This window comes from Monodon monoceros, unplaced genomic scaffold, assembly GCF_005190385.1.
Source record: "Monodon monoceros isolate NGI ecotype Baffin Bay Population unplaced genomic scaffold, NGI_Narwhal_1 Super_Scaffold_3, whole genome shotgun sequence".
NCBI lineage: Eukaryota > Metazoa > Chordata > Mammalia > Artiodactyla > Monodontidae > Monodon > Monodon monoceros.
The window spans coordinates 46737690-46756183 of record NW_021703780.1 but is presented as its reverse complement, the minus strand read 5'-3'; the positions used below and the strand labels follow the sequence as shown (position 1 = coordinate 46756183).

Sequence of the window (18494 nt, the reverse complement as noted above, 5' to 3'; positions counted from 1 at the left end):
TCATCACTCCTTCTGTTTCAGTGAAGTTTAAAATCAGTCTTAGAATATTCCCATTCTCTCAGTAGTACAGCTTTTTTTTTTCTGCCTTTCATTATGACTGGGGTTGGTGTATGTTGGAAAATAAACATTTGTAATCCATTTTTTGATAACCTGTGACAATGTGACTATGTTTGGAGGCCCTAGAACTCTCCTGCGGTTTCCAAGGGTGTGATTTGAGCATTGGCAGTGAGGGCTCATACTAGGGAAAAATTAAGTTTCATATATAGTTTATCATGTATGATTTTGGTGATTTATATTTGAATCTAAGAACTAAATACAGAGGTTGGGAAATGTAAGCTTTTTTGTAGATTAAAAACCTCTATTATTTATGTACACCTGATTCTTATACACATTTATTCTATTTATGACTGGCCATTTATAGAAGAAAAATCAGTTTTAGAATATATATAGGTTCCTTCCTTGACCAGTTAATGGAAAATGTTTGTTGATATTTAATTATCTTGCTTCAACCTTTTTTCATTTCTAACTTATGTTTATAGTTTTTATAAGGGCACATTTGGACTTGTACATGTTGATTAGTTTTGATAAATGAATTCACAAGTAATTTTTCTCTTTTGTCATTGGTATTAACTTGTATCATTGGTATTATTCTTTGTCACCTTTCATGATTTTCCCTCAAATTTGTATATACCTCAAATTAAATGCCAGGTATAGACATTTTGATATATCCAAATAGAGTGCTCTGCTTCTCTAGATTCTGTAAATGTTTGTTGAATGAATTAATGTATTGACTTTGTTGCTAAAAAGAGTGTAGGAACTGCTATGATAGTTACTGGTGACTCACCAGTTTGCTGAGATTGTTTGCCACTTAATTTCTGTAGGTCCTGCATTATCTCTTTCTCACTGTGATTACACATGGATCTTGACAAATTTAAATGGAGTCCATGCTTACACTGTCAAATATTTAACAAAAAGAATGAGTATATGTATATTTACTTTTGTCTTTTAAATGATGACGTGAACCATGATTAATGTCATTTGAATTAAAACTTGAACATCCAGAATGCCAGGAACTGGCTGACCTGTTTATTTGCCAGAATTTTAAATCTTAAGTAGCTTTGGATTACTTGCCATGAAAATAGAGTAAGATAACATATGAAAGCATCTGGAAACCATAAAGTCCTATAAAATATGAAAATAATTTATTTAATGTAGACAAAATTTTTCCCATCTAGTTTTATTTTGGGGAAAAACAAAATGTATACCTTCTTCAAAAAAGGCCTCAATTTCTACTAACGGAAAAGTTCTTAGAGAAGATCATTTAGAAGCTAGAAAGTGCTTCAAGGACTTCTCTCTTCAGTTATTTGAAGTTGGCAACTGAGCAAAAAAACGTTTTCTTGGGGTAGACAGGGTTTCAAGTTGGATGGCTCTGCCATGGTGAATTTGGGTGTCCAAATTTGTGCACTTTTAAAAACTTCACTTGGTGAAGCAGCCATTCCTAGAGAGTCTCCAGTGGCCGCTTCACTCTTTACTGCAGTCTTACATCATAAACGACATGCAGATTTAAAGTGTGAACAGATGACTGCTCTTTAGTCATTTATAACCTGGCTGCCAGCACATTGTTAATTTAACATCTCATTTGACATTTGTATTTGTCGCTTGTTTGCATGAAATGTTTTCCTTTTGGTGAAGAAAAAGGACTAGCAAATATATTCCTGTTAACTTCCTAGTACTTTCATGTCCAAACTGACAACCTTGAGCCCAAAATTATTATGGATATCTTCATTATTGGATTTGGGGTCTTGAGGTAATTTTTGCAATATTTCACAGAGACATGGAATGGTTACATTTGTTTCTTATAATGAAAGGACAGTATTTGGATTTTGATAAATTTTATATAGTAACACCTTCATACTAAAAATATTACTGATATGGTAATACCAGCTAAAAGCAGTACTTATAAACCTTTTTTGTGTGTTATCTGTTGAAGTATTTTAATTTCTAATTTTAAAGTGTCCCATTTCCCAGAATTCTTTTTAATGATTTTTAAAAGCTATGAAAAAGGGCTTCCCTGGTGGCGCAGTGGTTGAGAGTCCTCCTGCCGATGCAGGGGACACAGGTTCGTGACCCGGTCCGGGAAAATCCCACATGCCGCGGAGCGGCTGGGCCCGTGAGCCATGGCCACTGAGCCTGAGCCTGCGCGTCTGGAGCCTGTGCTCCGCAACTGGAGAGGCCACAACAGTGAGAGGCCCACGTACCACAAAAAAAAAAAAAAAAAAAAAAAAAGCTATGAAAAAAATTTTTTTAAATCCTAATTGTAATTTTTCTTTACATACTTTGGATAGTTGTTTGCTGCAGTTGAAATTTGCGCAGATTATAAAAGTTTTCTAACTGACTTGAGGCAGTATCACTTTTTATATTTATAAGCACATTAATATATTCCTTTATGTTATTTCAATAATATACTTATAGCCAAGATAATCACCTTTGGGCATCATTGCCAATTTAATTAGTCTCATTGCTAGTTTTGATTATAAAGAAAGATGCAATTCCCCTTTAGACCTTTATAATAGAACTCCAAAATACTGCTATCTTGCTAGACCTTGGTTTAAGTGCATGACAAAGAATTTTCTCAATTTTAAGTTGATGAAAGCAAATATGATATAGATAATAGGAATGACAATATTAATGCTTTTGCAAGTACTGAATACTAACCAGAAAGTGTATTTGTTCTTCAGTGTTGATCCCTCAGTTGTTAACATATCAGATGAAATGGCCAAAACTGCACAGTGGAAGGCACTGTCCATGAATACTGAGAATGCCAAAGTAACCAGATCTAACACGAGGTAGCTGTAATGATTTATGCATTTTCTAACTATAGCCAACTTTCAGTTTACTTATGGATAGCTATTCAGGAAAACCATTGTCTTAACTTAACAAAACCAACCTTTTTTTCTTCCTCTTATTCTTCCTTCTTCCTTTCATCTATCCATCATTTCATGTATACTGGAAGCAGATATACGTGCTGATTGTTTTGTTATTTTTTAAATTTATAGTTGCCTATTTCAAAAAAGAATTGTTTTGTAATAAAAATGAATATATACATAAGGAATAAATATATAAAAGATCAGAAGCCATATAAAGAAAGATAATTACTAGGGATTGAATACTAAAATAGAATACTACCTCAATCATGCTTTCTGATGGTCCAAAAAAAAAAGGCTTTCTTTTGTTTTGCTTTGTTTCAGCCTACTATTTCTTCTGGCGAGGTAAACATTTTCCTAGAAGATATTTGTAAGAAATTTAATCCATGGGAGTAAAGGCCATTCAGTTTTATAATGGACCATGTATTACACAACTGTTTCATAACCCCTTGCTTATATTTCTTGTTATGTAATAACCCTTTTTTCTTTCTTTCCCACTCACTTCAAGACCTAAACCTCAGGAATTCTGGCTTGATAATCATTAGTATGTTGATCCCTTAGGTCTCTGGAGAAATTAGGTATTATCCTGTAGAGTACTCAGTCATTCATAGTCAACAATTTTTTTTTTGGTGTACACTTTGTGCCAGATGCTGTGTTGGGTGTCAGTATATTCTGCTTGGGTGTCAAAAATTAAAACTTTTCCAGGCAAGCAATCGTTATTGTCTTTCTGGCAACTGTCTTTTGATAATGATTGATTAGGTTTTTCTCCCAAGATACCTTTCCCTACCTGCTTTTAGAACCTTGCTCCTACTTAATCTCAGTTATCAACTCTTTTGGCTTTTCTCTCATCATTTCTTGAGTTTTAATTCTCTAATGTAGACTGTTTACTTCACTTCTACCTTTGATCTCAAAAGTTTTTAAGTTAAACTTTTTGTCATTTTGGATTATTTCATGCAGCCAGAATTTCACTAGATACTCTTTTTACTCTTAGTAACTTTTCGCACCTTGTCAGCACCCCTGGCCCAGAATGTTAGTATAGTTAGGATAAATAGAAGGACCTTACAGTAGTAGTATTTTGTCTTTTATACTTCTGCCTTTCATTCAGGTTGCCCCTCAATTCAAAATCACATGGGAAGAAAGGGAATGTTTTGTTACATTGTTGAACAGAAAAATGTTTGGGTTATCCTCCTTCAGTTTTGTCTGGAGAAGGCAGCAAACCATAGTGTGTTTCTATCTTTTGCAAAATTTTCAAAGCCCAGATATTCATGTTACAGTTAAATCAAATCAGTTAATCAGTTAAATCCATATACATGGAATCATTGTATTTGATATTAACTTGAAAATGTAGAAGTGTATTTTGATCTTGTATTTATGAACCAAATTTGGGAAGATAAGATTTGTTACATTTTGCAGGAAATTATTTGATGCTTATTTATATTGACAAAGATTAATTTTTAATGAATTTGTCAGGAAAATAAAAGTCAGATGCTACAACTGTTCATATATAAAGTAAAACTATTGTCAAGCACAGTCATCTTACACTGACCAATTTTAAGGAGCTCCTTTTCAGTTGTAAGAAAAATGTGAAATTTAGTGGCAAAAATATCTTTAAAAAACTAAGACTTTTAATATTTGCCTTTCCAGTTAAGTTTACTGATATGAAAAGAAAGCAGTAAGATAGAAGTAGCAAGTTGTATGTTTATGGTATTAATAGTTGTCTCAAAAGGCTCTTATGGATATTTACTGTTGGCCATATTTGAATGTAATATTTAGCCATTTCAAAATTATTTATTCTCATTCTTTGTTTTAAATAGCCCTGAAAAACCTGTAAGTGTGAAAATAAGTTTTGAAGATGAACCAACAAAGAAATACATGGATGCTGAAACTTCATTATAGAATTGAACCAAGAGGAATTATTTATAGATATATATACATATATATGTATGTATATATAATATTTCATGTCACTATATATAACAATATTGTATGTCATGCCATTTATGCATGACTATGGGGTTTTTTGAAGTAGTGTCTGAAGTTTGTTAGGAGCACCATGGAGACTGTGTATATAATGAAATGGTCTCTTAGAAGTGAGGTACATGATTCTTACTAGTCAAATATTTATTTTTCTGTTGGAAAATTTTTTTCTGTTCTGCAATAGAAAAATGTGGGGAAATGCATTCAGTCTACTTTTCTTTAAATCTGTTTGTTCATCAGTGGCAGTCCATACCAACCTTAAGTGATACGTATTTAAATTTTTTCATTGAGTTGCTAGAAATGTTCCCATATTACTTCCTTTCTGCTAATGCTTTGTGGGAAGAACAGGGCGTCTCTGCCAGTGCTGGGGCACAGATGGGGCCATATCCTGGCTGCTGTGTGTGTGTTGCATTACATGCATGTCCATCATGTTTCACAGGTGATGGGAACTTTTTCGCTATAAAGGTAGAACAGTGGAAACTTTCTAGATAAGAACTATAATTTTGACCTTTATGTTTTTGAAATTTATTTTAAACTTTAAAACCTCCGCATCTAGGCCTCCATTCTAATAAACAAGTATAATTGCAGGTGATTTTATAATTTAACTCCCATACCACTCATTAGTTTATGAATTTTAAAAGCTATAAAATACCAATTTACGATAGTTAAATTTTGTTGCCTTTGTAGAAATTTTTTTCTGAATCCTAGTACTCTATTAGAGCCCCAAATGCCCACTCTATTCTCTGCCTTTGCTGTCCTTTACTTAAAATGTGGTTTAGTTTGTATCAGGTTCAAGTTCTTGATTATTTTTCTATTATAAGTAGTATGATTAAATAATCAGGAGTCAGAATTCTCTTAAGTGGGTTTAAGATCAGTATTACTTTATTACGAATTACCTTTCATTTTCCATTTACGTTGTTCTTTCTGTTGTATAGGTAATATTTAATAGATTTCATTTTAAAATATTTTATTTATTTTAATTGATATGATGCTTAAATATTATATAAACATTTGAAAAGGTAAAAAATATAGAGTAAATTGTTAATATAAATAGTTGGTGCTCACTTGCATTTATGGTTTATTATCTGAGAGCAGTTGATAGATTTTACATCTTTGATATAAAGCACTGCCATATTTGTATTTTAAAAGAAATTTAGACCTATTATGTATAGCTCAGATCGATGACATTCTTCCTAGTTTGTGTTTGTATGTTTTATTTAGATTTTGCTTTTCTAAGCTGTCTTTTTAACTTCTAGCAAATCTTTTTAGTCATCTTTTATATACTTTTACCTCCATATGAAATAAATAAATGTTGTTCTTGTTAAGCCTGTAGGACTGGATGAATGGGGTTGTGAAACTGATTTGGCAAGAGGATGATTTCTAAAAACCAAATGAGTATTGAGAAGCCACTGAAATATCGAAAATAATAACATGAATGTTAGGATGAAAATTTTAATGGAATTCCGATGCTTCCTTTAATCATTTTTAATTAAAGTACAAAAGTATGAAGAATTGATCTTATAGAAGATCATGAGCAATGCCAAAAGCTGATATTTTAGCAATTCTAGCAATCCATTCTAAACTACTTAACTAATAAAATTTCCACATCTAAAGACCATGTGATCCGATTCTAGTTAAAATAATGGATACCAAAAGCTGATATTTTAGCAATTCTAGCAATCCATTCTAAACTACTTAACTAATAAAATTTCCACATCTAAAGACCATGTGATCCGATTCTAGTTAAAATAATGGATTCAACTTCTGCCTCATATGGGAGGTTGGAAATGTAGCTGATTTTCTTTCGAAAATGTAGCTGGCACCATTTGGTACTGCCTAAAGAAGAGAGATGCTGTCAGCACTTGATGAGAGAGTATTACCCACGGTGCTTGTTACTGTTTATGAGCTTCCATTGAAGTGATTCCTTTTCATTCATAGCAGCAGAATCATTTCCAAAGACCCCAGTATTTGCTGCTATGATTTTGTATCTCCCCTGATGAACCTGAACAAGAGGATTTCCTTACACCATTCCCTGGTGTCTGGATGTCACAGGGTTAACAAATGTGCTTTTTTACAGGAAGTAATTTTAAAATTTGAACTGAAATCTACCTGGGATCATAGTGTTTATGTGATTTTATTTATGAATACTGGTTGTCCAGTGCCAGAAAAACCATGACGTGCAAAATGCTTTGCACTCAGTGTTTTTACTATGTTTCTAATTGTTAATAGTTTCTGCTTTCTTTTGACTACTTGACTTACAAAATGATCTGATTGACTACTTCATTGAAAAGCAAAGGTAACTCATGTTTAATAGCTTGTTTATGTGGTTATGATATTTTTCCACTATTTTTGAAAAATAATCATGGATAGCATTCTTTGAAAGACAGTGAAAAATGTAATTTACTACATATATTGCTTTTTAAATGTTGCCTTAAACAGGTATAGATGAGCAGTAGTAATTGCTATGTACTGATTTACCTCAAGGTGAAAAAGAATTAAACCTGTGCATATTCCATTTATAAAATAAATTCATATAAACAGCCCTGCACTTTTTCAGATGCCTTGGTTTCCAGGATGGAGCTCAGTGCTACTGAGTACCCTGGCCGCAGGGCCACCTCAGGATATTCCTTCCTCCACCTATTTTATTTATTTATAGACATCTGTTTACAAGGACTGTAATACATCCTCATGTTGACCATCTGAAATTCACTTTCACTTGAATGCTATTTCACTCTAAAATTGCCGCTTTTGAGAAGACAATGAACTAAAAACTTCCTTATGATAAAAGGATGATGCTGTATGTTCTCTAATGATATTAGATATATGAAGTGAGGCACACGATCATTCTAATGGGTGTTGTATATGTGAGTATGCTTGTGTGAATGATGTTGTCAATCATAAATCTCTCAAGTTGTTTAAAAAAGCTGTGGCATATCATTGTTCATATTTGCCAAGCATATAAAATGTGTAGGACAGAATTTTTTATGTGCTAACACATGTATTTATAAAGCAGATTTCTTTACCACTCAAAATTACTTTCGTTTTCTCCATCTAAAAAAAATGTTCCTTCCATATACCTAAAGTTTATGTATATATAATAGCTTTATAACTTTTACCTTTCGCAAAAGCAGGTTCAAAATTCTGTAAAAAGGGTTTCCGAAACAGAGGTATGACACCAGAGCTTGCTGTTTTTAAAGGATTGTATCATGTATATAAGTTCTGTAAATGTGCTCAACAGTGTAACATGTGAATCCTGTTTTAAAGTGCTCAGATTTTGGATGTGTAAGCCATTAATATAACATTGTAATTCAAAAATGTTTAAATTAAATAATTTAATGTTTTAAATTTATTTATAACATTGTTATCATATGCAGTAGAACTATGTGAACTGTCTTTTGGTTTAGTCCAACAATTATTTTTTTAGAAAGTAAACTTAAAGAGTTTAAGGACATCCAAAATTTAAAAGTGTTCATACTTCAAAATTTGGCAATTTTAATGTAAAGTTGGTTCTTTTCTAACTTTTCAAAAAGTAATTTGAGTGTCGATAATAGGAAAACATAGTTGGAAATGGAATTGTCTAAAGATCATTTTTAAAAATTTAATTAGCATATATTGACTTCTACATTTGTCTTAGAGTACTTGTTAACAGTTGTTTTTTAATCAGAATTTTGTGCGTTGATGATTCTTGTGTTGTGGCTTTTCTTTTGTTACTTTCATATTAAGAGCTTTTTTTTTTTGTAGGGGGGTTCTCTTCCAATGTTTACTACATTTAAATAAATAGAAATTGAATTTTATTGTTCATTTATACAGTATTTGATAGTTTGGTATAATAACAGTACAGTTCTAATTTTTATGACTTTTATAATTATACAATGATAATGTTTTCTTTTATAATAAAATCCAAAGTAAACATTTAAAATGTAGAAGTGATATTTTTCATCTATATGAAGTACAAGTATCTACCAAGTCTGTAATGTGAATAATCCTGCCTTTCAAATCTGTTTCATAATATTAGAAGAAAACTATTTTTGGAGATGTTATTGAAGTTGAAAGATCAATAAAAGTCTACTGAATCAGTTGTTGAATATTGTCTTTATTTTGATATTAGAAGAGCTGCATGTCTTTCTCATGAGAACCTGATAGGGGTTGGAGAAAAATAAGTGATTTTTATTTCCTGCCTCCTAATTTTCCTAAGCAGAAGACAGAAAAGAGGAAACAGTGAGAAAAGAAGACGAAACAAAATAGTGTGTGTTTCACAATGATTTTTTGATAGTTAAGAAATACTGAAATTAAAACCTTTTAAGATAGGCTGATCCATTATTTTCCCTATTTTAAAACACATCTGTTTAGAATAGAATTTTGCAATGGGGTATGTAATAAACACACATCACATTACACGATATGTAATGAGCATGTTAATACTGAACTTTCATAGACTCAAGGCTTTTTTGTTTTTAATGGCTAATTTCATTATGAAATTTTTTTAGTAATAGCTAATGACAGGCCTTGGTTTGTTTTCCATTAGGCACGTATGTAACAATTTCCTCCTGTGTTTTCTGCACTGTAAAGTTTCTGATATCCCACAATGAATTTGTCAATTTACTATTCCCATCAACAGAACTTTGAGATTTTTGTGGGGGTTGGGGGTGGGGAGAAGAAGGGAAATAGGGAGTTTCTCACTAGTTTTTGTTTGATCTTGCTCCTTAAGGTATATCTGATCTCTCCAGTATCAGTTCAGTGACCTTTATCTCACTACCTCTATGCTTTTAATGAAAACATTCCTATTGTTTGGAAAACCTTCCTTTCTGTTTCTCTGCTATTCTTGCAAAGCTCAATTTAAGTTCTGCATTTTCTACAAATTGTGCTCTGCCTTGTGCTGTGTTCTGTAAGATCATTCTCCTGCCTCCACACAAGAGTGTGTCTGGGGCTTCCCTGGTGGCACAGTGGTTGAGAGTCCGCCTGCCGATGCAGGGGACACGGGTTTGTGCCCCGCTCCGGGAAGATCACACATGCCGCGAAGCGGCTGGGCCTGTGAGCCATGGCCGCTGAGCCTGCGCGTCTGGAGCCTATGCTCCACAACGGGAGAGGCCACAACCGTGAGAGGCCTGCGTACTGCAAAAAAAAAATGCCCTCATTTTGTTTTTTTGTCCTAGACCAGTGATCTAGGGGTATTTTAGAAATTCGATGAATTATTTTTTTCTTCTTGTTGATTCTGAATATTTATTTTAATACCTATTTAACTTAATTTTATTCGTTCCTTATAGTTACACGTTACACTCTTTTACTTCCGAAGTATGTAATTTACATTATCTGTGGATTCACCTCAGGATAGTAAAAAGGGTATTCAAAAATACCAGAAGGGGATGTTAGGTCTTACAGATTTGGACCCTACCACATCAGCCATGAGCTTGATGCAGGCGTGACCCCTCTGGGGTCGTGTATATTTCTCACAGAGTACAGTGTGGGCCCTGGGTGGGTGTGGTGCTCCTCTCCTGGAGAGCCCGGTGTGTCCCATGCTTCATAATCATCTCTGCAATTTTCAGTTACATTCAGGGAAGGCCAAAACATTGGTTTAAGATTTTATTTTATTTCATTTTTTTACATCTTTATTGGAGTATAATTGCTTTACAATGGTGTGTTGGTTTCTGCTTTATAACAAAGTGAATCAGTTATACATATGTTCCCATATCTCTTCCCTTTTGCGTCTCCCTCCCTCCCACCCTCCCTATCCCACCCCTCCAGGTGGTCACAAAGCACAGAGCTGATCTCTGTGCTATGCGGCTGCTTCCCACTAGCTATATGTACCTTACGTTTGGTAGTGTATATATGTCCATGAAGAACCTAGGGGTAAGACAGGAATAAAGACACAGACCTACTAGAGAATGGACTTGAGGATATGGGGAGGGGGAAGGGTAAGCTGTGACAAAGCAAGATTTTATTTTAAGAGAGGAGAAGAAAGGTGGGAAGCACATTCAATATTCTGATGAAGAAAAGTTCAGAGGAGTAATTTTGTCTCCTGCATCATGTTTAAAATGTCTGTAGAGAATACTTTTTCTACTCAGCATCAGTCTGCCTTCCCCTCTCAACTTTTTGTGTTTTGATTGGTAACATTATTTCTGCTGGTTTTATGTTCTCTGAAGTATAATTAGTTCTGCTCCATTCACCTGAGTTTGACTTTCATCTCACCTTTCTGTATTTCCAAAATGGTACCTTACTGTTTTCGTTTTAAATATGTATTTTCAAGTACTCAAACCTAAGTGTTGTTATTCCATTAGGCCTACTTTTCATTATTATTCAAAGGAGAGAAACATCACAGAAGCATTCACTGTATTCATTTTAAATCAGGTTTTGGGAGATTGAATCACCACACTAATTGACATTCCTGTGGGCACTTGGAGCAACATTAAGATGGGATTGAGTAGGTCCTAGATTAAATTGTCCAGGGGACAGACAGCATGGTGGTTAAGACTGGGCTCTGGATTGAAATTCTAGGTTCTCCCCTGCTTCCATCACTTACCAGCTCCGCCCTGTTGGGCCTCCATGTTACAACTCTAAACTAGGATGAAAAATAACCAGATGGGGGCTTCTTTGTGGCGCAGTGGATAAGGCTCTGCCTGCCAATGCAGGGGACACGGGTTTAAGCCCTGGTCCAGGAAGATCCCACCTGCTGCAGAGCAACCAAGCCCGTGAGCCACAACGACTGAGCCTGTGTGCCTCAACTACTGAAACCCTCACGCCCAGAGCCCGTGCTCTGCAACAAGAGAAGCCACCACAATGAGAAGCCCGTGCACTGCAACGAAGAGTAGCCCCTGCTCGCTGCAACTAGAGAAAGCCCGGATACAGCAACGAAGACCCAACGCAGCCAAAAATAAAATAAATAAAAAATAAGCAGATGATGTGAAGAGTAGGTGAAATAACGAGGAAAGAGTCTGGAACAGTCCCTGGCACAAAATAAGCGCTCAATATTTTTCATTTTTTGAAGCTTCACAATGTAAAGAGTATTTTTTTAAAAAAAGCTTTAATAAAATTTTTTCAATAAAAATAAGCTTCAGACTTTCACAAAAGGTGAAGAGCCTTGCCGAGTGCCACAAAACGAACTAGTGACAGGTGTCCCACACAGCTCACTCGTACTTTCACGCCAGAGTCGCTGAAACTGTCTGCACGTTACACGAAAGCTATTCAGCAGGTACCGTTGGTCCTTTTCAAACTAAGTATCTGCTTTGGAAGATAACTGATTTTTAGTCCATAGCAATTATTGAAATTAAACACCCCAAAATGAAGCTGCTTTCTCTCCTACCCATTTTATTTCAAACACTGAAGGTTGGCACACCGAGTCCAGAAAAACCGACAGCGTTTAGGAAACCCTGGGTGGCAGGCAGCCCGAGGTCGGGGTGAGGAGGCTACCGCCGCCGCCAGGCCCTCAAGCCCCACCCGACAGCGCGCGCTGCGGCCAGGCCCTGCGCGTCTCCGGTTGCTACGGCAACCCGAGGCCGGCGTCCCCGTCGCCACGGCGTTCGGCGGGCCGCAGCATGGCTACCCCTGATTGGCTGGGGTGCCCTGCCGGTGGAAGAAGAGGTGTCGGCATTGGCTGAGGACGCTCCGGTTTCGTGGCCGGAAGGAGGATTGGATTGATGCACCAACGGTGCTGCTGGCAGCAGTGCCCCCGAGGTGGAGGGGACCAGGCGCGGGCTAGGGGAGAGGAGGACGGGCCCCCGATCCAGAGCAGCGTGACAGTAAGTAGCAGAGACGATGAGAAGGGCGATTTCGAGCTTGGCCTGAAGGAGGGGCCCTCCCTTGGGCGCGGTGAGTGGGACCGGAGCGGGCGTTCCTCTGCCGGCGCGCGGTTTCAGGCAGGGTCTCCAGGGAGATGTCCGCAGGTGCTTGTGGAGCAGCCCGAGGCCTCGGAGTGAGCTCCCCTCGGCAGGAGGCAGGGCAGAGAGTGCGGGCTGTCGGGCGTGCGGGATTCACTGTGAGCCTGTCTCATAGCAGACGGGTTGGTGTTGGCGGATGGATGGTGGGAAAGTGCCATCAACCATGCGTGATGGTCCTTTCAGTTCCATAAGGACTTATTCTGGTTACAGGAAGCCTGAGTGTGTCTCTTCCAATCTGCTCCTACACTCCGGAGGCTCCTTCATAAAACCCTTTATGGGCGTCGCTTCTCTGCCTTCCCCTTATGTTATGATGCTGCTCTGACAGTCCCTCTGCTTCTCTGCTCAACGTGAGTGAGCCTGTTCAGTTCCAGGCCTTCAGGCACCACATGTCAGCTGATTACTTGAAAACCTCCACCTCCAGCCTAGGCTGCTCCACTAAGCACCAGACCCCAAAACCCAACCGCGAGTTAACTCCACACGTGCACAACCCTAAACACCATCTTCCCCATTCCCACAGAGTGCTTCGCCCTTGGATTCCCTGTCTTGGGCACCAAGATACAAAAACCACATCTGGACAATATCTTTGACACTTACTGCCTCTTCTGCATTTCTACCGGTTATCAAGGCTATACTTTCTTAATAGCTGTCAAATCAATTCCCACATCACTAAATCCCTTCTCACTGCATTAGAATTTCCACCAGTTTCTTGGTTAAATTCAACACCCATCCACCTTCCCTGATGGCAGTTTGGCCCTATCTAATCCATTTTTCTGTCTATTGTTAGACTGATCTTTCCAAAAAACATATAAGGGCATTTCACTTCCTGCCAAGACTCCCTGTCATCCTCATCCACACTTCTTAGTTAGGCCGTCCATCAGCAGTTCCATCTTTGTTCCCAGAACATGCCACATTCTCTCCTGTGTGTGCTGATGTCCCCTGTTGCTCACACTGCCTTCGATGGACTCCACTTTTGCACCTTCCCCAACCCTGCTCTCACTCCCCAGTCATTCTCTGAATGTTGCCTAATTGCTTTTCTGCTTCCTCCTCTAGACTCTCTCTCTGAGCGCAGAGGCCAGGTTTGTCTTCCTCACCATTTGTTGTGTCTATCATAGCACCCTGCAAGTAGCAGGGGCTCAACAAATACTGGTTAAATGAATGATTCTCTAAAACAAGTTACTGTTTTTCATAGCATCCAGTAAAGCTTTCACTTATAAAAGATGAATGTTGAACTTCCAGGTTTTACTTTAATTTCAAGATCCTTGGTTTGGAAACTATTTCAATTCACAGTCTGTATTTCATGCCATAATCATTTTAATGGTTGTTATATGGCATAAGTTTAACATGGGAAAGAGAGAGAGTACAGTGCAGTTTGCAAGAGATAGGCTTTGAGTCAGACATGCGTGGGTTTGAATCCTGGCTCCAACATTTTAGCTCTGTGGCCACTTATCTGTGGCTTCGTTATCTGTACAATGGGCTAATAATAACCCCCACCTCATAGGATTATATTAAAGACTAAATGTGTATAACCCATATCAAGTGCCTTATACTTAATAAATTTTCACATGTCTAAAAACTAGAAACATTTACATGGATGTTTGTAGCAGCTTAATTCACAATTGCCAATACCTGCAAACAACCAAGATGTCCTTCAGTGGGTGAATGGATAAATTAGCTGTGGTACATCCAGACAATGGAATTGCTGAAAAGAAGTTAACTATCAAGCCATGAAAAGACATGGGGGAAAGTTAAGTGCATATTACTAAGAAAAGAAGCCAGTCTGAAAAGGCTATATACTGTATGATTCCAACTACATGACATTCTGGAAAGAGTAAAACTTTAGAGACAGTGAAAAGATCAGTGGTTGTCAGGGGTTAGCTGAGGGTGGGGGAGATATGAATAGGCAGAGCACAAGGATTTTTAGGACAGTGAAAATACTCTGTGTGACACTATAATGATGGATACATGTCATTATATGTTTGTCTAAACCTACACAATGTACAACATGAAGAGTGAACCCTAAGGTAACCTATGGACATTGAGTGATTATGATGTGTCAGTGTAGGTTCATTCTTTTATTTATTTATTTATTTATTTATTTATTTATTTTTGGCTGTGTTGGGTCTTCGTTTCTGTGCGAGGGCTTTCTCTAGTTGTGGCGAGCGGGGGCCACTCTTCATCACGGTGCACGGGCCTCTCACTGTCGCGGCCTCTCTTGTTGCGGAGCAAAGGCTCCAGACGCGTAGGCTCAGTAGTTGTGGTACACGAGCCTAGTTGCTCCGCGGCATGTGGGATCTTCCCAGACCAGGGCTCGAACCCGTGTCCCCTGCACTGGCAGGCAGATTCTCAACCACTGCGCCACCAAGGAAGTCCCTGTAGGTTCATTCTTGGTAATAAATGTACCATTCTGGTAAGGAGGGAGGCTCTGTAGGTGTAGGGGTAGGGGATATATGGGAAATCTCTGTAGCTTCCTCTCAAATTTGTTGTAAACTTAAAACTGCCCTAAAAAATAGTCTTAAAAAAGAAGTAAAAGAAACACTGAAGGTTGGAATTGTGAAATTTCCATGGTCACCTCACAAAAGGTAAAAATCAATCTTTTAATTCAGTCAAGTACAATTTCTAGGACATCATCCTGCTACCCAGTCACACTATACTACTTGATCACAAACTTTGTTCTGATACAGGTAAGAAACTCATTCAGTGACAACTTATTGACCATCTGATGGATCCAGAGCGCTCTGCCAGATAAAGGTGAGGCAAAAGAAAGTGTAACCAGTAAAGTCTCAAGTAAGTGAAAGAAGGGCCTGGAATGTCACTCTGCCTGTCTCAGCCGGTCAGACTTTGAGGTCAGAGTCAAAGTGGACTGAGTGGAGCCCTTGGAGAGGTGGAAAGGAGGTAGAAGTTTATTGGGTGTCCAGAAGGGAGCATAACCAAGTCCCTGTGCCCTCAGAGCCCAGGATCCCATGGGTGGTAGCCCAGAGTCCATAGAATTCAGACTCATGCTAGGTGCATGGGTTCAAATTCCAGCTCTGCCACTGCTGGACACAGGGCGTCTGCCAAGTTGCTTCATCTCGGCACTTCAATTTCCTTACATATACAGTGGAGTTGTTGTGAGTATTACATGAATCAGTAGAGACAAATTTCCTAGAACTATGGTAGGTACATGGGAAGTGCCAGGTACATGTTAGCTGTTTCTATTATGTTTTACCTGGGGGAGAGAAATAAGTTAAGAGATAACAATAAAGCAGGATGGGGGTGTGGGGATAGAAAGTGTCACCTTGGGAACAGGTTATGTGGCTTGGATTTGGAAATGAGTCTTACATTTTTGAGACTTGGTCTTCCACAGGAAAGTGAACTCTATGTGTACTCATATATCCGCCTGACATGTGTGATTAAAAAAAAACATGAAAACGAGCACTGAATAAAATAGATGGTTTTTCGTTTGTAAAATGATTGCTCATTCATATCTAGAAGTCAAACTTCCCTTCATCTCAGCTGAAATCTGCAACAGTCATTAATAAATGTCATGCACTCACATCCATGGGGGAGGCTCAACTCAGAGCTTATTCAGTCTTGTATTAGGAATAGTTATAGTTGACAGGGAGTCTAGCTTCACAACCCTCAAGAGAGTCAAAGTGACAAAATCACAATCAAATGGCACATATCTAGAAGAGAGACTAAAAAACTCTCCTACAAAAATTGAAATAAAAACAAGAGGCAGAATGGATAAAGCACAGCAGCCATAACATTGATCCTGGGCCAGCAGGAAAAAGTTACCCAGTATATAGTGTATTTTGCATAAATGACCGGGAATTTTTAATTAATTTGAGAAAAGTGTGTCTGAAGTAATATTTGGTTACTAAGGTGATAAACATTTACCTAGAAAATTCACTTAGGCAGATAGAGAGCTGGATAAAGGCCACCAATAAGTGAAAGTTAGTATAGCATTCAATTAACAGGGAAGGCCCTGCCTGGCTTTAAATTCCTGCTCTGCCACCAGAGGTTTAAAGCTCTGTGACTTGGACAAATTACTTAACGTCTGTGGGCCTCAGTTCTGTCATCTGTGAAATGGGGACAGTAAAGGTAGTTGCCTTATAACTTTGTTAGGAGAATTATATTAGTTAACGTATGGAAGCAATTAGAATGATGCTGGCACAGGGTAAGCCCCATGTAAACATTTGCTTTTATTATTGTTACTATTACCAGATATGAGATCTTAGCCAAGTTACTGAAGCTCAGCACCTCAGTTCCTTCATCTGTGAGTTGGAGATACAACACAACCATCTCCTAGGGTTGTTTTAGGATTAAACAAATACATGAAAGTGCTTATAATTGTAAACCCGAAATAACATCAGGTGTAACAAATTAAAATGAAGACTATTTGTGACATTAAAAATAAAACTTTTTTTTCATTTTATGTCTAGTATTTGTCATCAGTGAACCAAAGTCAGTGAATATAAGCAAATGACTTAAAATAAGCATGACTGAAGTAATAGTAATATTACCAATGATAGTATTTACAACAGCTGTCATAATAACAACTTAGCTAGCTACAGACAGTTTTTTGTTTTGTTGGTGCCACACCACGTGGCATGTGGGAATCTTAGTTCCCCAACCAGGGATCAAACCTGGGCCCTAACCACTGGACCACCAGGGAATTCCCCTGGACAGTTTTAAACGAGTTTCATTTTATTTTATTTAATTCCAACTACCATCTTATAATGGGGATATAATTATGTCTATTTTTTGGTAAATGAGGAAACTAATAATCAGAGAGGCCCGGGGACTTTTTGAGGTCACTCAGCAGGCATGTAGAAACCAGGTCTACTCCATCACTGCTGCTTCTTTCACCTGCATGCCAGCCATGTAACAGGAAGACTTCACAGTCCCAAGCCTGTTAGCTCTCATCAGTGGAGACCACAGCATTCATATAATGTGCGTGTGTGTGTGTGTGTGCTACACTTGACATAAATGTGAATACTCATTCCTGTAGGAAATGTTATTGTCCTATCGTGTATACTGGAGGTAGCCCATATTTAACACAAATACCTTATTTACCTTGTGGCTTCCCTGTGTTTATAAAGAGATTTTTGTCAAACCAACATTCTGTAATAGCTAGATGCTGGTCAGCTGGGGCAAATGTATCATTTGCTGATAGTTTTTTTCATAATATTTATTCTCCATCTATAAACAATGATCCTCCAGTTATAGCTGGAGCTTCCCAATCACATTTCTCTTGGGATTTGTTTATTCATTCATTCGTTCATCAATCATTTATTGAATACTTCTTTTGTTATAAACTAGCAATGCTGTGCTGGATGTTGGGGATGAGCAAACTCGCTGTCATCCACATCCCTGACTAGTTTATAGTAAGCTAGAGGAGACAGATGCATAGTTATTGAATTATTGCCTGAATCTGCCCCTTTATTAAGAGCTTCAAGGCAGGGAGGTCAGTGAAAATTTCCTTAAAGAATGAATACTTGAGTTGAGATGGATGAGCCTTCCAGGGCTTTCTGCACTAATCTGGCCCTTGAGTCTAGGAATAAAGGTCGCAGGAGTGCAGGAAAAGCAGGCCTGGGGCAGGGACACATGGCCCAGGTCTGAGTGGAGCTGTTGCGGGCAGAGGCTTCATCTCACATGGCACCTCAAATCCTCCTTACATTTGTTTTTATGCCGAGAGAAATGGGAAGCCCATGAAGGCTCAATTGGTCAGATTTGTACCATA

At 37.8% G+C, this 18494-nt stretch overlaps 2 protein-coding genes across 6 annotated transcripts in view; both read left to right on the top strand.

The window, feature by feature from the left end:
- Positions 1-8997, top strand: part of SLC4A7 (solute carrier family 4 member 7) — a 125119-nt gene extending 116122 nt beyond the window's left edge. For 3 of the 5 annotated variants that reach the window (XM_029241689.1, XM_029241693.1, XM_029241694.1), the window contains 2 exons: positions 2739-2846; positions 4739-8997. In XM_029241689.1, the coding sequence (XP_029097522.1) occupies positions 2739-2846; positions 4739-4820 (190 nt within the window). In that variant the 3' untranslated portion in view covers positions 4821-8997. The remainder of the gene's footprint in view (positions 1-2738; positions 2847-4738) is intronic. The other 2 variants (XM_029241691.1, XM_029241690.1) reach the window with 2 other exon arrangements.
- A 3541-nt stretch (positions 8998-12538) lies between these two features.
- NEK10 (NIMA related kinase 10) overlaps positions 12539-18494 on the top strand; it is a 311866-nt gene continuing 305910 nt past the window's right edge. The window contains exons 1-2 of the mRNA XM_029243936.1: positions 12539-12634; positions 15454-15520. The gene's annotated coding sequence lies outside the window, so the exon portion shown is untranslated. The remainder of the gene's footprint in view (positions 12635-15453; positions 15521-18494) is intronic.